The 21,678-nt window shown below is 39.0% G+C and overlaps 1 protein-coding gene across 1 annotated transcript; it reads left to right on the top strand.

The window, feature by feature from the left end:
- Nucleotides 1-3,059: 3,059 nt before the first annotated feature.
- LOC131887343 (green-sensitive opsin-1-like) lies at nucleotides 3,060-21,444 on the top strand. Its single transcript, XM_059235930.1, has 7 exons — nucleotides 3,060-4,037; nucleotides 10,076-10,315; nucleotides 12,842-13,001; nucleotides 14,222-14,420; nucleotides 18,257-18,383; nucleotides 19,361-19,609; nucleotides 20,397-21,444. The coding sequence occupies exons 2-7, from the start codon at nucleotides 10,094-10,096 to the stop codon at nucleotides 20,643-20,645; spliced, it is 1,206 nt and encodes a 401-aa protein (XP_059091913.1). The 5' UTR covers nucleotides 3,060-4,037; nucleotides 10,076-10,093; the 3' UTR covers nucleotides 20,646-21,444.
- Nucleotides 21,445-21,678: the final 234 nt, after the last annotated feature.

The following is a 21,678-nucleotide window of genomic DNA, read 5'->3' as shown; positions in this document are numbered from 1 at the left end:
ACCATTCTTGAATGTCACCATTTTGACAAGAAGCGGTCTGTAACGATTCATTTTTATCGAATTTCCATAATCAATTTCAAATGTTATTTATATGGTCGTAATCAAACTCACTTCTTGTCCAATATTAGATTTTACTTTAACCCCTTAAAACGAAAAACGAATCTACGAATCTGTCGCAATTCTAGACCGCTTTTTGGGCTTGGAATTTGCGAAAGATGATCGTGGGGTTCAAATTTTTGAAACTACTTGAAGTCCATGAAGAAATTTCACTTAAAAGCACGAGTTCCGAGAACATTTTATTACGGTTCCCCAACTGATTGAGTATATAGAGCAATTCATTAAGGGACTACAGGGTCCCAAATCAATCGATGTAGTCCATCTTCACTCTGCTATGGACTTTGACAAGGTACATCATGGTCTTTTAGTTAACAGGTTCCATGAGATAGGGATCAACGGCAAGGTTCTCTATTGGTTAAGAAGTTTCATTCATGGTAGTAAACAATTGGATAAGGTTGAGAGATCCCTTCGTGACATACATGATGTCAGTCAGGCGTTCCTCACGGCTCCATTTTAGGTCCTCTCCTCTGTATTATCCTCATCGCCCCACTTCTGAAACTTCATTGCAATGTCAGTATCTCTTCTTATGCTAAAGATTCAAAATTGCTTTGCGATAGGTGAAACGTAGGCGTTGATCTTGTAGCAAGTTTCTAGGCAGACTTGATCAAGATTTCGCTCAAAATCTACGAATAAGTTTTTAATCAAAATATTCAATTTGCCAGATCCACTAGCTCTTATTTGATGGTGGATCAGAAAGTGTATGCATGAAAGTTTTTCAAATTAGAATTGGGGTGAATAACGTTCGCAAAAAACGAAAAAAGGAAGACCAAAAACAAAAGTCTGTTTTTTTGTTTCTTTAGGTTTGGTCACCTTCAATTCTTGCTGGTATTTTTTTTCCGACACCACAAAGAATCGTGTAAAACATCACAGAAAATAAGAGCAGTTTCCAAATAAAAAAAAATGGGTGCTATGTAAGTCCTTGCCATACAACATTACACGTAGGTAGCTAAACCAATGGCTTGCCTTAGAAAACTCTCCATGGCCAGACTGGCGTCATTTGATTTATCTTGAAAAAAGCCAAAAAAATCAAGATACTGGTTTTAATGTGTTCAAAAATATCCTGCCATAACACTTCACATTGACAATTAATCGTTTCCCTAAAAGTATTTGCATCATACTCCAAGAGTTAAGGAAAACAATCCCTCTAACAGGTCAGGAAATCATTGGCAAAGTCTTAGGTAATGAAGGTATACGAATTCAGCAGGTCTCGCCCATGAAACACTGAGGCGTACTCCTTCAAAATAATAGAAAATTCCATGAGCATATCTAGTTGAAAGTAGGCAAAGCTTTTCAAATGTGTGGTTGGATATTACGCACGTTTAAGTCCAGAGATAGCATCACGATGCTAACTCTGTACAAGTCGATTGTTCAGCCACATCTTGAATATGCCTCGCCCATTTGGGCTCCAATTAGTTCAGCAGGTCCAAAGATGTTTCACTAGTAACATCACAGGAATGAGAGACCTCTCGTATTGGGAGAGACTAAAAAAAGTTGGGACTGAACAGTATTCGGAGAAGGTACGAAAGGTATCTGATACTGTATGTTTCAAAAGTATCCATGAGCTTTGTCCCAATCCAGGTTTTAGGGTTAATTCTTGTGACCGTAGAGGCTTTAAGTGCGTTTTGAGAGCACCTCCAAGTCCTCGTGAATCTAAGCTAGTTCGAACAATGAAGTCCACTTCTTTTCTTTCTCGGGCTCCATCACTGTTCTATTCGCTACGCTCAAATATTCGTAGGGTGGATGTAAGCAATGAATTTGTAGCAGGATTTATAGTACTTTAAGTCAGACGTGGACAAGCTTTCGACCAAAAATTCCTGATCAACTTGCATTCAATGCCAGCCTGATTTCCCAGTTCCAATTCGTTGATGGATCAGATAATATAAAAGTATATAAAGGTAAGGTAAGGTAAATGAGATATACTAGCTCCATCTTGATTTGGAAGTGATGGGAATTCCATTCTCAGCAGAGATAAATATCTCTGCGCAAAATAATGTTCTTAAGTTTGTTAATGGTTGTCAATTTGACTGCCACTAAAAAACCTAAAAAATCCAAGTTATCCCCAACACGTGTTTTGCGGCGGATTCTGGTTTGTTTGTTTGGAACATTTCTTATTGAATCCTTGTTTGGAAATGAAAATTTCGCGAAATAATTGAACTTCAGCTCCCCTACAACACAGGGCAAATTGCGGCATTAGCCAATTTTCCAGGGAGCCGTAGTACAAGCGGAGTCATTTGAATCGACGTTTTTGAAAATTTCATTTATTAAAGCCATGCCCAAATCTTAAAACCTAACAACTATTTCGTTCTTGATAGTCCAGGTCTTGTTTCCCAACCGGTCTAACACGGCCATCCAGCATTTACCCACTCCAAATCACACTTTCAAGATCAACAAAATCTGCATTCGGAGTCTATTTGTTTTGCAGTGTCTCTCTTGGGACTGGCATGGGGTGGAGTCACTCATCATATCAATCGGTGCTTGAATGTTTCAGGAAACTAATGATGCCAATAGTTATTTGTTTTCAATACTCGTAGACACTTCACTCGGTGCTTTCTCTCGCTCACTCAGATATCCACCATTGTTTGGTGATTCAATTTAGACTCATTGTTATTAGCCCACAGCACTGCCAGAGGTGAAATTCCTAGAAGGAGAATTTTGGATCATTTTTGGGCCATGGTACCCTCATATGTCTATTGGCAAGATATGGCCTAGGCTTCCCGTGGCGACTTACAGTCTGACGGCCAAACTTGAAGGTTGATAGTTGGTTAGTCATTTTCCAAAGATAGTGAAGAAATACTATTTAATGAAATCGTATGCACCCATTAGCTAATCCCCTCGGTTTCTAACAAGCATTTAATGAAGGTTAATTTGACAAAAAGGGCTTTCAAATCTGCCTAAGCGTCCAGCTACTAAGGCAGACCAATTGGCCTTGATTTGTTTCTTCCCGTAAACCTAAAAAATTGTCATTAAAAACGTAGAAGAGCCCTATAGGTAATTCTTCGTTAATCAGACTTTGTATTTGAAACGGATTCTCAGTACGGAAATGTCTTCAACTTACCACAACCAAAGACCCGAAGTTTCTACCTTATCTTTATCAAGTAAAACATTGGCAAGAACTCAGAAACCCACCTTGTTCAAGAGCAAGTTTCCCCCGGAGCAAGATACGTTTCCACCCAATTACGTACAAGCCAATTCAGAATTCAGAGACCCAAACCTAAATTGAATTGTATCCATCTTTGAAGCCGAACCCCAAGCATATCAAACCAAATAGCCAAGGAGAAAAATGAGCCTGAAACTAGACCTTAAGCCTCACAAGCATGAATCTAATGCTCATTTCCGGTTTTCCCTGCGGTTAGACCACAGACAAGGACGGGCCCCTCTTAGCTAGTCAGTCAGTGGCTCATTCATGCATTCTCTCTCGTTGAATTTGTTACTTACGTATTGAAGAGAGCCTAGTCTTTCTCCCGGTACCTATCGTCGAAAACCATAAAACAAACGCAAGCATGTCTTACGGGCTATCGAAAGCTTTCGACTAATCCCAGAGGATATGAGCAAAAAAAAAAAAAACGATCCGCCAATGGCGCTCTCAATGTCGGTTCAGAGGAAAGAGAAAGGAAAAATAACCTCGAGGTCACGAGGGGACCATCCAAAAAGGCCGCTTTGATAGCCAGACGAGGAAGTTGTTCTGTTTCCTGCTGGTGCGCCGAGACGAGAAAGGATCCGTATCAGAGAAGTGCAACATGTTCCCTCTGTGGTAGTTCTTCGGCTTCACATTCAGTCGGAACAAATCATCGGGCCAGAACTCATCAATCCAGACCTGTTCGGCTTATGTGTTGTATAAGGGAATAATTTACATCTCAGAGTTGGAGTGAAAGTTTCATACCAAGTATGAAGACGACAAGGTCGTTCCGCGGAATCGAGAAGTGAGTAATTGGACGATATGGAGGTGTCTCTTTGCCAGTGACTTGAATCATGTATTCTGCTCTTCTGTAGCGACATTGTAACCTGGAATAGGGTCGATTTGTGAAGTCAGAAGACAGTTTGACATTACATCTGAATTTTCGTAGATTATTCGAATGTGAGCAGGAATTGTATCAAGACTGTTTTCAGGGAAGTCGCACATTTCTGAGTCATATGACGAATCTTTTTATGAGTTTGATCATGACAGATGGGGGAAGAATGCGATTTGAGCCACGTTTACGGATTAGACTAAAGTCTCTATTTGCAATTTGATCGAGACCGAGTTAATTTGGGACTAGTAACATCTGAAAAAAAAGCTGAATCATTGTGATGGTATGCGAATAGGAGTTTGAAAGTTTCAGAAATCGCAATTTACGTAGAACAAGGAGTAACGTGATTCCCTCTTATTTTCAATTGACCCCATTATCTGGACATTTACATTATAAAACGAATTGCGAAAGTTCAACAGTCTCTTCTCAACATCTCTTTTCATCGGAATGCCCTCCTTTTAAATTCTAGGCACACCTTTTCTTTTTTGAAGAAACTTGATTCGTCTCAATTGATTCAATCAAATAGGAGAACTTAAAATCTTTTCAGCGACCAAAATGAAAATCTTCTGCATGCAACCTCGTTGCTTTCCTTAAGATATGATAAAGAACTGTTGCGTTTGGTGCAGTCAATGGGATCTTCAATAATTTTTATTTCAAAAATACCATGTCCATCCCCTTTTCTGAGTTTAAGTGAAAGTCGTTATAAGGGTGTAATGTGTAATGAAATATATGACGGGTGTTTCAAGTTGGTGCTTACTCATTTTTCTAAGCACTTGTATGGAAGAAGGGCAATTTGGACCATATTTCATGAGGCAAAATGAAAAGAAACAAATGGGCTCGCTTTTGGGATTTGTTTTATGAAAACCGGTTTTCATGAGTATAATCTTGACTCTCAGGAATAGAAAGGAAACCAAACGTCACTTTTCGACATTTATATCCTGGCTCTCTGTTCATGAGTGGCTAGAAAATAAGTTTCCAATCACATTCGAAAAGGAAGCATACATCCTAAGGTCAACTTTGGGTTTTGATTGTTTTGAGTCAAAATCATTCGTTGAAAGCTTGTTACCGCAAAAGAAAACTGCATATACAACGGCTCTCACTCTTTTTCCACAAAAAAAAGTATTCAAGTTTGGATTTAAAAAAGTCTACAGTTTCAAGACCTTAAAGATGCTTGCAATTGAGGCCCTCTCCTTTGCAAAGAAACTTCGTCAAGCCCTAACTCTTTTCTTCTCACTCCTCAAAAATCATGAAAAGACGATATCGCTAAAGATGTCGCTTTTCGTCAAGCTTCATATTTATAATGCTCATCAAAAAAAAAACTAACGGCTATTGAATTAACAATTATTCAATCCTCTTCAGAGCGAGAATGGAGGACTTAGGACTAAATTCTCCTTTTAGCTAGAATTCAAGTTCTGGTATACGTAGATCTAGAGAAGCAATGGAAAAGGACCCTCTGAGCAATGCGTGAAACTAATCTACCCACGTGACAAAAATTCAAGTTTTCACTTCTAATTATCTTTATGCGCGACATTTCATGACACTTACCTTAGTCCTCTAATATAACGATATAGCAATGCTCAATATATTTTTTGGCCTCTTGCTTCAGAAGTGTCTTTGTCAGTTTTCTAGATATTTGGTAAATTCAAAAGAAATTCCAACTTGCTTGGTGGTTACTCAATAAACATTGCTCCATTTCAATTTTCCCTGCTGCTCCTTTTCTAAAAAAGGAATCGAAGAAAAACTAGTCGTAGAAAACTCTAAAATGTTGTTTGACACTTTATCAATTCGGAAGTTCACTAGTTCACTTGATAGCAACATCCAAATAAAGGTTGTCGTTTCGAGAAAGGATTGGAAATAGAACACCAAAATTGGATCTGTGAAGAGTGAACCAAAGATCCATTAGTCTTTTCACGTTTGATAAGGGGAGGCTCTTTCTTTCATTTTGTTACCACATTTCCTTAACGAATATCAATGCTCATAGAATAAGTTTTCAAAAATTTCGTACCTCACTTGAAGGCAATTTAAGTCCAACTTTTTTTTTGATTCTCCATTGTGATGTTAAATGCGTTTTTCTCTAACAAAGAATTCCATCTTGATTTGTAATAGACTGGGAAAACCTCAAAAGAAATACCAGACATGCCAAGTCATGAATATGGAAATATACCGTCATTGAAGACATGGGTAATAATATCCGGAATTCCAAAGTTTAATAATATTTTCCCCATGGAGACACGTGCTTTGAGGGCACGCGTTCCATGTTGGATTTGAGGCCTACTTGACTCCATAAATAGGTCTGGAAATGGAATATGACCGAACATACGTAACCACTTCAGGATGAATGAAAGGGTCCCCATAACTGAAAATGGGGCCAATTTCTTGGCTTTGATGAAACCTCCATGTGTCTGATGTCCATATAAACCTCGGGTTTGTAAGGGGAAACTTGGAACAAGCATGGGCGGAAATAACAATCCAAGGGTAAAGTTGAAAAATATGTCAAAGCCAAGACCGAAGATGATGGTGGGTTTTGGAACATCCAACTAAACCCTACAAATGAGCTAACTCAAATCAAACAACCTTGGCGAAGAAGCCAATAATTTCACGTGGTTGGTGCCAAACCAACGTCAAATATTGGGCGAAATTTTCGCTTTGAAGAATGCATGCAAGATTTCAGAAGCATCCGAAGCATCCACAACAAAAGGGAAGCCTTGTCATAGTTTTGGAATTCTGGTCCAAACAAACTTGAAATATTTTGAACATTCATATTTTGGGTTTCGTCCCCTATTTGCCTCGGCAAATGTCCTAAAATAATACGCAAGCTTTGAATTTTCACAAGTAGTTTCTGGGATCTTCGAAGTCTCTATTGGTACGGATAAAGGTTTGAAGGCCAGGTCAATATCGATTATGGAGATAATCCTACCGCATTATCAATTCACATCCGAAAATTTAACCATGTCTGCTATTAGACAGACATGGCTACGCCTAGAGCTTCGTGGAACTAATGTAAAATAGCCCTGGACTCGACCAAGTCCATAAAACATTGATAATTTGCCCTCCATTTGTTGCTCAAGCAACCATTTTTTCCCATTGAATCCTTAACATTGCAGAGCAAAACCTGGACCAATATCTAGCTTTTTTAAGAAAGCACACTGTAATATTGGATTTAATGAGTCTTCCTAGTTACAACATACTGTATTCTGAATGCATTACAAAGTTGAGGCTTGACAAAATATATCATCATGAATAAATAATACATCAGAAGAGAACAACGTTTAATCCAAGAAATGGCTGATCAAAGACAAACGTTAGGTTACGATCAGCCAGTATTTAAAAACTTAGTGTAACTGAACAATCTAAGAGGCACCGCAAAAAGGCAACCATTTTCTGCTCAGGTGTCGTTGGTTCAACTTCCAAGTCCGAGGAGACCTGGCGTAGTGGTTAGAACAAGGTTCTTTTATGAGAGAGGTCCCCAGATCGATTCTCTTCCCCCGACCTCCCAGGAAGCCTTTTCAGGCTCTCCCGGTGCCCCTTCAACCCTTGGACAACCAACCACAAAATTTGCCAGCTTTGAAATTGTCAGGGTCTTACCTACCATTTCATCCATTAAAACTGGCCAATCGCTGTCTCTAGGTGGAAACAAAACAATAGTTTCCTTACAAAAAAATCCCCATTGAGTAACTTTCAGATTGCACAACGTGACTTGGGGCAAAGAAAAGTGTTCTCTTTCGTGTCAAAGTAAAGGAGGCGAAGATGTCGTTTGTGTAACCTAAACGTGCTCTTGCTCTTTCCAAAACCCACTAGTAACGTACATTCATCAAAAGGCATAGGAAACACCATCTTAGTTTTTTCGGAAAAGTAAAGGGTTTGGGATAACAGTGCCAACTGTGGCAAATATTTTGATGTCTAAAGTCAAAAGGAATGCTATTGAATCATCACTTAACCACATGATCCACATTTTCCAATTGGTCCAACATTCATGGGATGTTGAGGCATTTTAATGATAAGCCATGTATTACTGTTTGCGTCCTTATGATATTCTATGATATGACAGCTTAATTTGCTTTCCAAACTTTGCTGATGATAATTAAAAGTAGATCCAAAGTTTGGACTAAAACTACTCTTGTATTTAAGGAGCACAACCTGATGCATGGTCCAACGCGTCTTTTTTTGGAAGGATTTTGTCTTAATTAAAAATATCACGTGGTTTCCTTTCCTATTTGGCATCTCGTGTTGAACATCCCATCAAGAGGAGAAAAAGTTCGTTTTGAAGCACTAATTGTGTGGCAAGATCTCGGGTCCAAAGGCCTCCCTTCAACTCTAAAACTGGAAGCTTAGTCCCCAAAAATTACGAGCATGTTCCCTTTCCAATATCTTATCATAGCCTAACAAGTCCTTATTTCTCGTGCATTTCCACATTTTTCATGCTTTTTATTTCATTCAGGAGAAAGTCAGGGCTGAACACAAACGGTTTGATTCCAATTTCTACGTATGGTAAAACACAGACCGAGTGATAAAGTACGTAGTTGGAATGCGTAGTGAATAAATAAACCTATGGGCCTGGTTGGTAAGAGGCTCAAAATCCAAAGAGAATTGGAACACACACATGCGGAGAAGCTGGGTTCTTCTTGTTTTCTTTCGTCTCATGTGGGGATTGCTTGCATTAGGATATACAGCTCCTTGTTCTTTCTGAGCCTTTGAGGATTTGTCATCTCCCACATATGGGATGGATGATCAGTACTGGCAGTACCATAAGGATAAAGTCAAAGGAGACACATTACAGGCACATTTTGTGAAGAAAATGTTGAGCTCAGAAATCGACCCGTTTGATGGTCAGTTAGATATCTTTCTAGCGTTATTGTGCAAGGACAGTTATTGAGAAAGGCATTTTTTGTGGACTTCCTTAGCGTTACTGAGAAAGAGATCGCCAGCACTTCAAGACGAAAAACGCATTCATTTTTAGTTTGCTGTATATTCATACTCAGAGTTGGCGGATATGGCTAACGCTTGAATATAGGGTTGATCAAAAATTTTGATCGAAATATTGTACAAGTCTGACTTAAAGGATGCTGCTAGATCAACACCTACGTACTTTCCACGAATAATAATTGAGAGGAGCAAGTTGAACAAAGGTCATTGACTCAAGATTCTGTGACAAAAGTGAATTTTAAAGGGTAAAATATCAACCACTACATCTAATCCTTGACGATAAAATAGGTGCCTATTTGTTTTGTAAAAAGCTGTTATACGGATTATAATACATTGGATACTACCGCCCTTCAAGTATCGATTCCCAGACTTTTGTGTCCATATCTGTGATGAATATGTATGACATACAGTACATTTGCCCACATGATGTGCACACTTGGTTTGATCAAGGCTGTCTTTTGTAAAGAACGAGAGGCAATTCTTTTGATTAGTTAAATATCCCACTTTTTCATTCACTATTTCTTTTTATTATTATTACTTACTATCAACTATTTGTTCTATGGTGTTGACCCTCTCTACAAGACGAACATGTCATCGATTTTCGTCAATTGCCTTCAATCAACTATAACTTAGTGGAACCGAATATCACGCTTTCCAACTACTGAGAAATGACTTGGGTTTGGCGGCATTAGCAACTTGATAAAGACTTTGTTATTCGAGCGAGTCCTGTCTCGTCTCAAGCGCTCGTGCTGACTAAATATACAAAAAGGGTCTCCCTAAGGATATGCAAGCTTTTCAAATCTCATATCTGACTCTCTAAACACCTGTTTTCGTGCCTTCAAGTGCTATTCTTAACCAAGAATTTTATGGGAAGCGAGTCTGTGCCATTCTAGCTTTGTTTAGACAAGTATAGGGTTCATTATATACCGTATATGATCATGCTTGCAGTAACTCAGCCCCAGTGTCGCAGAGTCAAACGTTGGCACACGTGTATTCTGATTCTCTTTTTGTGTGACGTTCCATTTCAGATTGCTGGTCCAAGGATAATGGAGGATCGGTCAGACTTGTTGGTTGGTGTTGCGAGAACTTTTGAGACAGAGAACATGAATACCACGACGTACTCCGATGAGGGTCAGGGCAATGAGACTTCTCTCTATCAAGCTCCAGAATGGGTGTATCAGGCATCGGCCGTGGCTCTATTTGCTATCGGCTTTTTGGGCATTGGAAGCAACCTTGTCACCATTATTGTGTACCTAATGGAAAAAGTGGTGAGTGCTTGTTTTGCTCCTTAGGAAACACATCAGACACAATTCAACGGGAGAAGTTGGAGATTGCAAAATAGAGCCTTTTTAAGGCTGGGAATTTTGCTGGGATATAACTGAAGGCAATTGATTTACGATTTGAAAATGTTTCGGAAAAGAATTGCACCTCAAAACAAGTGTATTGTTGTTCACTACGTAGCTCTACACATAAAATATTGCCTTCAATTACCGACTCAGTTGGACGATTGGTTGGAAATTACAACGCAAGGGTTCACCCATTCATTCTATGGCAATGTTATGTACAGAGCTTTGAGAGGGGATAACTTTTAACCAAGTCGTTGGAGCGAACAGAATTTTAAACGCATGATTCCCAGGGACAAAGGGCCAATCTGGTTTGAAAAAGTCTTAATTCCCTCTTGTACTTTCACACATTATGGAAAACTGCACTTATTCGAATTAAAGTTGTTAATTTTAAATATCTCCCAAACATATTGCAGTGGTTTTAAAGCTCATGGGTTATCCTACAAAGAAAAGTCACGTCAAGGGTCATTTATCCCATTTGAGCGTTCGAGGCTCGAGTTTTTAGATTTCAAGACTTAACAAATGATGATCAAGGTCAAAACAGGGTGATCGTGGTCATTTAGGGCAGTGTTTAAAAGTAAAATTAATTTGTAAATTCAGCGAATCTCGGCATCTATTGTACAACATGCAAAACATGCATTTGTTTTTAAGCCGCCTCATAATTAGGTTGTCAGATGTCTGCAATAGCATATTAAAAAAGGACGTGACGTTACATAGCATTTGCCAAATTGATTTTACCTCTTTTTGCAAAGTCTAAATAACACGAAATCTTGACAAGGAGCATGAAAAATAGCAAGACAATGTGTCTCACTCTTGAATAGAAACGTGAGTGGGCTCGAAGTAACAAGATCAAGATTTCTTTGGGGCCCTCCCCATGAACCCTTTAACCGAATCTTTGAATTTCAATCTCTAAAGTGATCTTAAGTACAAATTGAAGCACCCTATTATCACAAAGTGGAATTTGAAGCGTTTCCTCGCTGCTTCAAATTCGAAGATTCAAATGGGGCTGGTGCAAAATACAGGCTGAAGTTCTTTCCTATTTTTCACATTTTAGAAGCTCAGACTGAACACCACATCTCAGACTTTAACAATGATTGAAATTCGTTATCAAAAGATATGGGAAATAATCATACATAAATTACAATCACTTGTGATTGCAATGATAAAAATTGTTGACATTGTGATTGTAATCAATTACCATTGGTCGAATGTCGGACCACCACTGGTCATCAGAGAGTGCATACTGTTATTCCAGTGATTTGACTCTAACAATGGCTCTCCAGTGGTTTGTTTGACTAAGCGCAAATTGATCGTTCAAAGAAACGTGGGTATGTCAATCAGTAGATACACGAATGTAACGGCTGAACGTGGCTTGTTAGGTTTGATCTTAGACCCGCAACAAAATCAAGAGGAACTCATTGCTTTGAACCTTTCATTTCCACATTGAAAGTCCATTAACATTCGCAGAAAATGCTGACTGAGCTGTAAGTAAGATTAACCACAACCACAGTCCAGAACTCTAGCCATAACTAATAATGGGATTGCTCTGCTTGGGAATAAGTTGTTTCTCATGGTCAATAATATGTAAATGCGACCCATGAGCTGATAATGACGATAAATTGACACATTTACCCATCTGGTTGACAACCAATCCAAAAGTACTTCACAATCAAAGCCTTGCTATAATTGAAGACGCCCTTAGTTTAAGAACTCGCCTTCAAAAGAGGAATACTTGGAGAGACATAGTACAGCGTGGAAAGAAATGAAGGAACACTTTTGATACCTTTTAAAATGTTTCCCCCGTTCCCAAAGACCTAATTGACCATAGTGATGATGTTGATTTATTGAAGGGCTCTAACCATTAATTTTATTATCATTTCCAATTAATGTTCCTAAAGATCTACCTATGAGGGAGCATTGAAGAAACATTGTGCCATTTCATAATGGATTTGATTTTAGCCATGTTTAGACCTCCTGAAAACTGCTGGGTCAGGTCTGTTCTTAAGCAAGCCAAGGTTACATCGTCTCTCTGCCCATCCTTTTTAAACAAAGTTGAAACACCCACCTTTTGATCTCACCTCTTCTCCCATTTGTGTCCTTTGCTTGGGAATATTTTCTTTATCCTGTCCTCTTATTTTCCAATTGTTTTGTGACTCTAAAATCGAAATGGGACAACATAAAAACACATATCTGTGTCTTGCTGGTTTAGCTCAATATCATTGAGCAAATCTTTATTAGTCGTCAAAAGAATTCCTTAATTTGCTTCCACCCACTAGAACTTGTATTCACTTTTTGTACTTTGGTGATCCAACCAACCAACCAACCATTAATACTTGGAACTTGTCCCAGACTCAACTCAAACCCATAATACTTGCTTAGCTTTCAAAACGGAATCCTTTCATTGGAAGTGAATCATAAATCCCGTGTTGAATCCTTCGCTCATTCTTGTAGCTGTGGACGCCCTTCAACCTCCTCTTGATGAACTTGATTGTCCTGGAGTTTATCTCGAGCTCGTTTGGGCTTCCTCTGAATTTTGCGGCCGCTCTTCACGGAGGATGGACCTTGGGACAAGAGCTTTGCTCTGCGACAGCATTCGTCATGTCTGTGGCAGGTAATTTCCAGACTTAGGGGCTCTAGTTGTATTTGACCACTTTTGAGATTGAGGATTTCTCTCAACTTATTGAAATAAATCATTTGTATGGCTAACTTTTTCGCCGAGTCGGTTAAAGTAAATTTTGACACGTGATTCTTATTTGAAGCTTAAAAGCCAAATTCTCAATTTTTGTTCGTTGGCACAAAACTGGAAGCAACGATGATTTAAAGCAAAATCAATGGCAAGACAGTTTGGTTTGGTATAAATAAGGCGAAATTCATTACTAGCTAGTGATTATTTTCCAGGAGGGCCCGTTATAGAAGTAATATCATTGGGTGGCATGGAATAGCTCTATCAAAGACAACCATAGTTATGGAAGGAATTTGGTCTAATTAATACAAGAACGAATAACCACAATTCTTGTTCAATTATGCCAAGCAATCAAAAGTTATTTGTACTCCACAACTTCTTGCCCTCTTGGTTCAAACATTTTTTTCATTGTCTTTGCTTTCATGGACTTTTGTTCGGGAAGGCATTTATAAGATAATACCTTAAAATAGCTATGATACAACAAATGTTTGCTAATGCTACTTTGCAACAGGCAAAGGTTTTATGCTTCAAAAACCTCACAAGCGACGTTCCACACTGAAGATTCGGTTTATAAACAATGATTTCTAGGGCGAAAACAAAAAAATATTGAGGAGCAGAATCTTTTCTTCCTGGTTTTACTGTGCCCTACATACAAATGATCTTTTCCAAACAGCGTCGCTTTTTGTGGAAGAAAGCATTTTCCCACGTTGGCTGGGAACTCTAATATCTTCCAGGCATCTTTTTGCGCCAATGGTTCTCCTGTTTTGTTATTGGTGATTGATTAAACCACAAAAGGAATACTATGGGAAAGATTTCTCTACCCAGAGCTCACCATATGTCTTAGAGAACCAGTTTTTGAGGAAGGCTTTCACTTTCCATCTGTCAAGTTAGTAACTCCCCACGTCAATGGATGAAAGTTAATTTCTAAAACTGTATTCTGTCGAACAATCCAAGCGTATGTTTGAATAAAACTTCTCAATGGTTCCAAGGCGCAGATTGTCCATCACGTCAACACATTTTATTGCCAACTTGTTCTAAAAAGAGCCTTTCTTTGAAATTCAAATCCAATGACAAAAGAGAAACATTCCGCAAGTACTATAATCCACTTTATCAACCAGACCTATTCCTGTCTCCATTCTTATCTTCAGGGATTGGTTCGATCTCCATGTTGACCCTGCTCTCTTTGCATCGATGTCTGTTGATCTGTCTCCCACATCATTCGGCTCGCTTCAATTCCAAGATCTCGTGTTCCCTCCTCTTGATTCTATCCTGGATCAACACGGCGTGTGTGACGCTTCCACCCGTATTTGGTTGGGGTTACTTCAAACTGGAATGCTTAGGATTAAGGTAAACACAATGTTCGGCCCCAGAGGAAACTTTACTTGCCTTGGAGTTCATTCATCCACTGGGACCACCATGTCTACTACTTTCCCCTTAGAGTACCACCTGCATCCGAGTAGTCTCAAAGTTATTCCCCATCTTGAACCTTGGGACGAAGATGGTCGAAGAGAGGATTTGTTTTGGTATGCCTAAGTTAAGCTTATCCTTTGCCAAATTGAAAAGTACGTCCTGTCTGGATGAAGTATGAAACTTTAGAGGGGGAACGGTATGAAGATGGTGTACTGCGATATTAATTGACTTGCTTAATGGCCAAAAGTACTATTTCTCTTGAAATAATGTCCAATACTTTCTAATACCGCTAATGAAAGTTGATCCATGACACAAGATTTTGAATGAAATTCCAAAGGAACAACTCCGTGTTTCGCCGATTCTAAGTTGTTGGTGGATCATATATCATGTCATAACCAAGAAAGTAAGTGTTTATGGATCTTTGTGCAAGATATCAACACTTAGTCACAACTTCAACAACAGAAACAAATTTGGCTGAAAGTACAATACGTTTTTGACCATAATTAATGTTTTGATCCAGTTGTAGTCTATTGTGGGTTACTTTATTTCACACACCAAGAATCACGGTGTTCAGACTAATTGAAAGTCTTAATCCAAAGTTATTAATTTGATAACCTGAAGACGCAACTCCTCTCTTCCAACAAAATGGCAAAATATATTTCAGCCAATTTTATCATGGACTTTTTAGGACTTTTTCGAATGAAGCTTTGCTGTACGAGGTCATATATGTATTTCTAGACGGTAGATGTGAGACGACCGACCACTCAGTTGGCTAAACAGTATAATAAGCTGGTTTGTGATCAATTCCCTAGAGACCATCCATTGTACTGTTTTACTAGCCGAGTGGTCGGTCGTCCAACATCCAGTGTCTAGAAATCTATGGCGAGGTGTGTGATTGCTCTGTCCTTCTTAAAACATGCCTGGTTTGCAAGGAAACTAGGGTTATTTCCTATCAATGCTTTCTAAACCAAGCATTGGCTTTGGCGGTGAGCCGGCAAATACAGTTGAATAAAAAGTAAACGACCTGACAGAAGCTCAGAAATTTTCCCAATGCGGCGCGGTGAACACTCTTAAGGCATAAGAATTTAAAGACTTTCTCTCGATGCAATTTGTTCGCCTTTGGAATCAATGTGGAACAAATGGGCCATAGGGGTTTAATTCTGGACAAAACTTGCTTACACAACCTGAGAAAGCGCACTTTAGTGGGCAAAATATAAACTATAGGTTATGCAGATAAAGGCCCCTATCGGTACAGATTATTTTTCATTCTTTTCATCATTTTGCGTCGTTCTTAACAGGACCAAATTAAGTTGTGACTACTCAAGTAGCACCGAAGCAAACCTTTTTAAAATTTCATCAGAGAATGGGCAGAAACTTTTGCAAAACTTTACGGTGAAAAGTTTAATTGTCGCTCAAAAAAGAAAATATACTTTGTTGACTTACTGAGATGAAATGAAGACCTCATTGTTAAGTAACATGGGTGTTGAGACTTGTAGGTGCCTTTTTAAGATCGGAAGAAAACGTTTGACGAAAGCTGGGTTTTAATTCCAATTTGGAGTTAATACCAAATTGTAACCTAGGCAAGAAAGAGTTGATAGAAAACATGAGTATAGTGAGTGTTTTTGCCTAATTGGTAGAAATCAATTTACAAGAAAACAATTCTGCACCAAGGTTAACTTTGGTCGCAACTTTTTTAGGTGGTGCATATTCAATATTGTTATTTCAGCATGGTTATTTGTTTGATGATATGATTTTTTTCATAATCATTGGCATCAAAATCTTGAACATGAGACCGTGATTATCTAGAGTTTGGTAGCATGGAAGCATGATTTTGAAAATTGTTCTGATAGAACAACACCTAGGGGTTTATATAATATTTAGCGTGGTTAAAAATGTTATCCAATTACATTAGTTTTAAAGGGTTTTACTTCCATTTGTCCCAATTGGCGACAGGGTAAAATATTAACTTTTTCAATAGTAAATACCTTCACATTCTTCCAAATCGATGCCAAAATTAAGGGGGCCCTAAGCTGTTCATCAAATGAAATGTTTAAAACTGTGTTTTTTATTGATCTTGGTCTAACGGTAAGATATCAAGTATCAGGTTCAATTCCTAGCACAGGCATTGACCGTTTGTATGCCTTCCAAGCTTGAGATGGCATGTTTTGACATTTTAGAATTGCACGATATAGCTCAGAGACAGTATTCAGTACACCTTGCTTGATCTCACTGTTGTGACCGCGTGAAACGACGTATTAAGCTGAATTTTGGCCTCGATTTAGAAAAATGTGAAGGCATCTTCTATTGAAAAAATGAACATTTTACCTTGTCGCAATTCAAAATAAGAGCTCACGAAACCACGTGGAGTATCGCATTAGTTCAAAGTAGACTAGCCCTTTAGTTCAAAGCACTCAATGGCCAGTGCGATCTAGTTGACGTGCCAAACTCTGGGCTTTTTGAATGAGACTTACGCAATAAGTGGTAATGTCCTTCTTGAACCTCTCCACGAAGTTGCGTGATTTTTGGGTCGTAACTTCACCGTCTGCAAGATTTACCAAAGAATCGTAGCAAACAAACAAACAAACAAGCTTTATCTTAAAATCAATATGGACTACGTCTCTGATGGATCGTTTATTATTAACAAACAGAGACCACCCTTACTTTGAAGGATGCCCTAGAGTGGTCTTTTCTAACAGATTAACTGAATGCGCATTTTGTAGTCGTAGGGGTATGAGGGTCAGAGGATTGAACCTCACCTGACCACTGAAGCTAACCATCACATAGTCGGTGAAATGTTCCGATTAGCAGTGTCATAGTCTGTATCAGATTGGTTCTCTGTCTGTTTATTGCTTTGTAAGGTTTCCTTGAGAGAGGTCGGGGAGGAGAATCGAATCGGGGACCTCTCTCATGCTAGGAAAATGCACTAACCGTTACACCATATCTCCACCCTTATAAGTTTTGAAAAGTGATATATATCGTATGAATTACAAGGAATCTCATTCTTAACATCGAATAAAAATGTGAGATGATATGTAGAAAAAAGTGTATCCCTTTTTGCCCAATAAGAGCCCAACCTTTTATCTAACCAGAGTACGAGGGCTAAGCTAGTGAGATGAATAATTGATTGGACTCTAAGATGGAGCCCATCTCTGCAACAATGGATGGTGACATTTACTAGTGGAAAAACATATAATTGATTTACCCAACTTTACTTAGAGTCTTACATCACCTCGATCATTCCCCTTGAAATTGGGGAGATTGAAATTGACGAACAATTTGCAAAAGTTGGAGCAAATTGGTCGATATCAATGACGAGGAATCGTGATTCGATTCTGTCCAATCTCTCTTTGGTCATATAAATGCGTATTGATGTCGAAAGTCGTGTTGCCATGTCCAAGACATGCATTCAAGTAACAACGTACACGAAAACCCTGAGATAGTAGAACAAACATTACTTGTTCTTCGAAGACCAGAACAGACAATAAATGGCGTAAATGGCATGTGAGTAAATACTCTTCCGATGTTCAATTCCAATGGTTCCCATAGGAAATATTCTCAAGAGAAGTCTTACGATTCACGAGTTCTTTAAAAAAGAAAAAAAATGGTGAGCTTTTTAACAATGAAAACCGTTTACTTGAAGATAGCTTGTAACATCAATCATGGAACTACGGTTTTGTTATTTACTGCTATTCCGTGAACAGTATTAGTTGTAAAAGTAATATATCTGTTTACAAGACGCACAATCCTTCACCTCTTTTCATTTCTTGTTTCAGTTGCGGACCTGCGTGGGATGATCCAGACAATTATTCATACACAAGTTACCTGTTATTCATGGGATTCGTTGTTCCCGGTTTTGTTATCACGGTTACTTCCACCGTTCTCGTCGTTGTCATGAAAAAGGTGAGAGCGCGAAATGCTTGCACGTTTCTTTCATTACGTTCATAGTATTGCGAGCTTATTCACTACGATTAGAACATTCTTTGTCGTCAAAGAGAGATTAACTTAATTAGGAGAATTGCCTTGCTGTCATCATCACAAACATTCTTTTTACCAGGGAAGAGAGAGATCTCGTTGAAAATAGCTGAAAAGGCGGTGAAGTTACACGTGATTTGCCCTTTTTTCAAACCATCTGAGAAACATAAAGGAGAGAAGCAAGTGTTAGCTGTTAAAAAATTATCAATTCACTCGTTTCCATATTGTTAGTTCTAGACCCTAGCATCCCTGTCCATATTCAAGTGACTCATGGGTCAAAGTAAAAGCTATTTGGAGTGCAATTATGGGTTGCTTCTTGGCCAGACCTGGGCCTGCAAAATTTGAATTGTTTATGTCACTGATATTTACCGACAGATTACATCATTCTAAATACCGGTGCTTAAATGAGTTACCTCAAATAACACCACTAGAAATACGCATTTCAAATATTCCTTCAGTGTATATATATGTTTATGAAATAGATTTTGGCAAGAAATATTTGACAGTTGATTTTTGCTGCCATATTGGTTTCTTGGAAACTGCGTTGCCACTCTCGAGAAATGAGGAAGGAAAAGGCTACTCAATGTTTGTCTGGCTTTTAAAGAAAAATAAACCAGGAAGTAAGTTTCATAATTTCTTTATCAATTTTTCTTAAATTGATTTTTGAACACCTGATGACATAATTATTGCAAAAGAGTCACGGTAGCCAAAGCAATTTATATCAAATTAGTATGAAAGGCATTTTCCCCCAATAACGATATCGGAGAAAAGGTAAAACCAAGTTTTTAGGTCCTTGTCTTGTCTTTCCCAAGTCTACCAATAACCTATCTATAAACTCCATTGACCAAATGCTCCAAGCGTGAATTTGGAGAGAATTCGGCTAATTATTGATTCGGCTGTTTTAGCACTCGGCGCAAATCCAATTGGCCTCCCTGAAATCTGCAATGGCCAAGAAGGAGCTCAGGGTGACCAAAATGGTCATGGCAATGACCTTTTCATTTCTGGGCGTGTGGTCCCCATATGCAATTTGTGCCATATTTGTTATCGCCGGGTACAAGAACCTTCTCAATTCTCCCATGGCAGTGGTTCCGCTGGTTCTGGCCAAAACTTCGACCTTCACGAATCCGATGCTTTATGTGGTTCTCAACCCTCAGGTAAAGTTCAGTAATCGACATCTATTGTTTGATAACTTGGTATCTCGTCACTCAAGTGAATGCTGCAGATCATGAGGGAATATTTCTTTGAATACCAGAGTCTTCTAAATGGCGCTTATTGGATCACTTGAATTCCGTCTGAAAACGTTCTAGAGTGTGAAGAACAAATGAGGTTACTTAAACCATTTTCTGCCTTATCACACATTGAGTAGCTTTATATCCACAAATGGATTTTAAAGGCCAGTATGTACGTAGTCTTTGAGTTTTGAGTTTTGAGTCACACGATATAACACATTCCGTAGAGTGTCATATTGTTTTCAAAACATACACTAGTTACATGAGGCCAGATGATTCGGGTGTTGGGAGTAGCTTAATTTGATAGAAGCATGACCACACATATTATTGGTTTATTCAACTTTTTGTGGAACAATCTAACACTATAACGTACGACGCATTCATAGTGGAAAGAAGCGGAACTTGTTCCATTGTCGCACTCTTACGTTGGGACGTTTGCCTACTTCTGCGTTTGACCCTTGGGTCTATTGGTCTGACAACTTTGGCCATTCAAGCGTTTGTTCCATGGCACCTCTAGGGCCCATGTTGTGAGCTTTGCCAAAATTTGAAGAGTCCATGTTCCCTTGCAACAAAGCTTGTTCCATTGTTATTACCCAATCCGCTATCAAAGTACACTTAAACGATACATGTCGAGAAGCGACCAATTACTATTTCGCCTTATTGGTTTCATGAAGTTCCCTCTTGGCTTTATATGACCGCATTTTCGTTCCAGTTCCAACGGGCCTTCAAACGTTTAGTAGGTCTTCCTGATAACACCGATGAGAACATCGCTCTAGCCACTTGTAAGACCATTGTAACTGGCAAACCCGTGGGCTCATCCCTCCTCAAACGACACAATCGCAGTACCAAAGCCGACGGATTGGGCGAAACCGAGAGTTCCATGGAATCCGAGAAGGCTCCCAAAGTGATAATTTCCACCCGAAAGAGTCGCATTACCACGGACGGGCTCTATGGAGAGTAGTAAATGTTGATTCAAACAAAAGCTCCATGGCAATAAACGCAGAAGCACGTGCGACGACTCTGAAGAAAAAAGACAATCACTATCTATCCTACGTCCCTTCAGGCTGTCGAAAGTGCCAAAGGGAACTTTCTGGAGGGAGATGCCCGTCTACCAGCTGAAGGGGCAGTACTGGGTTGTGCACTCCGACAACGGATCCACTTGAAGGCGGTGAATGAGTGATAAAACAAAAGTTCTTGAATCAACCCAAAAAACGAAATCACCCATCCAATTCTAGATGGTATATTTTTAGAACTGTAGTTGTGTCTCGTGATATATCAACTCCTCGTCTTGATGCACCATTTGCAAAGTAGAAGATCTCGGTACAAAGAATTCCCGCGTAACACATATCAAGACAGTATGCTGTTAATCGTTGTTGTCAATGTTGCATTACGAATCCCATTTTGAAGACTAATTTTTAACTTTTACCCCGGTGACGACCGCAAATGTGACATGCAACGGGCAAGTGTCGCAAGATTCCTTACCCCTCAGAATTGAACGATGCATCAATCTGTGCTTCTTCTCAAAATATTGTGAAAATCAATTGTCATACGAAACCGACCCTCTAGAATCAACCTCATATCTTACCCCTCAGTCATGTACGTACGTATGTCGCAACGCAAATTTTATAATGATCCTCACCCCCTCCTCATGTAACTCCAAGTAAACTTTAAATGTTACTCAAGCTGTTCTTCTGCTCAAAAAGGACCTTTATGGAGAAATAAAATTGTATTACCCCCTCACAATGGCAATAATCCGTGAAACAGGTCTCTGGGTTTGAATTCATTTCAATGCTCACGTTTCGACTGACTCGAACGTAATGAACCTCGACAGGTTTCCACCAAAATGGTATCTTATCTTTAGTATGTTCTTCTGATAACCTTTTAATGTTTTGGGTTTCATCTGATGGCTAAACAAGTGGTTGGTGAAACACTACTTACCAGGTACCACCTCAGATTAGATCTAGAATAAATACCACTAAGCGGTGGCATAAACC

Source organism: Tigriopus californicus, chromosome 9 (genome assembly GCF_007210705.1).
Source record: "Tigriopus californicus strain San Diego chromosome 9, Tcal_SD_v2.1, whole genome shotgun sequence".
NCBI classification, from domain to species: domain Eukaryota; kingdom Metazoa; phylum Arthropoda; class Copepoda; order Harpacticoida; family Harpacticidae; genus Tigriopus; species Tigriopus californicus.
The sequence above is the reverse complement of the archived record's forward strand: the minus strand, read 5'-3'. Positions and strand labels throughout refer to the sequence as shown.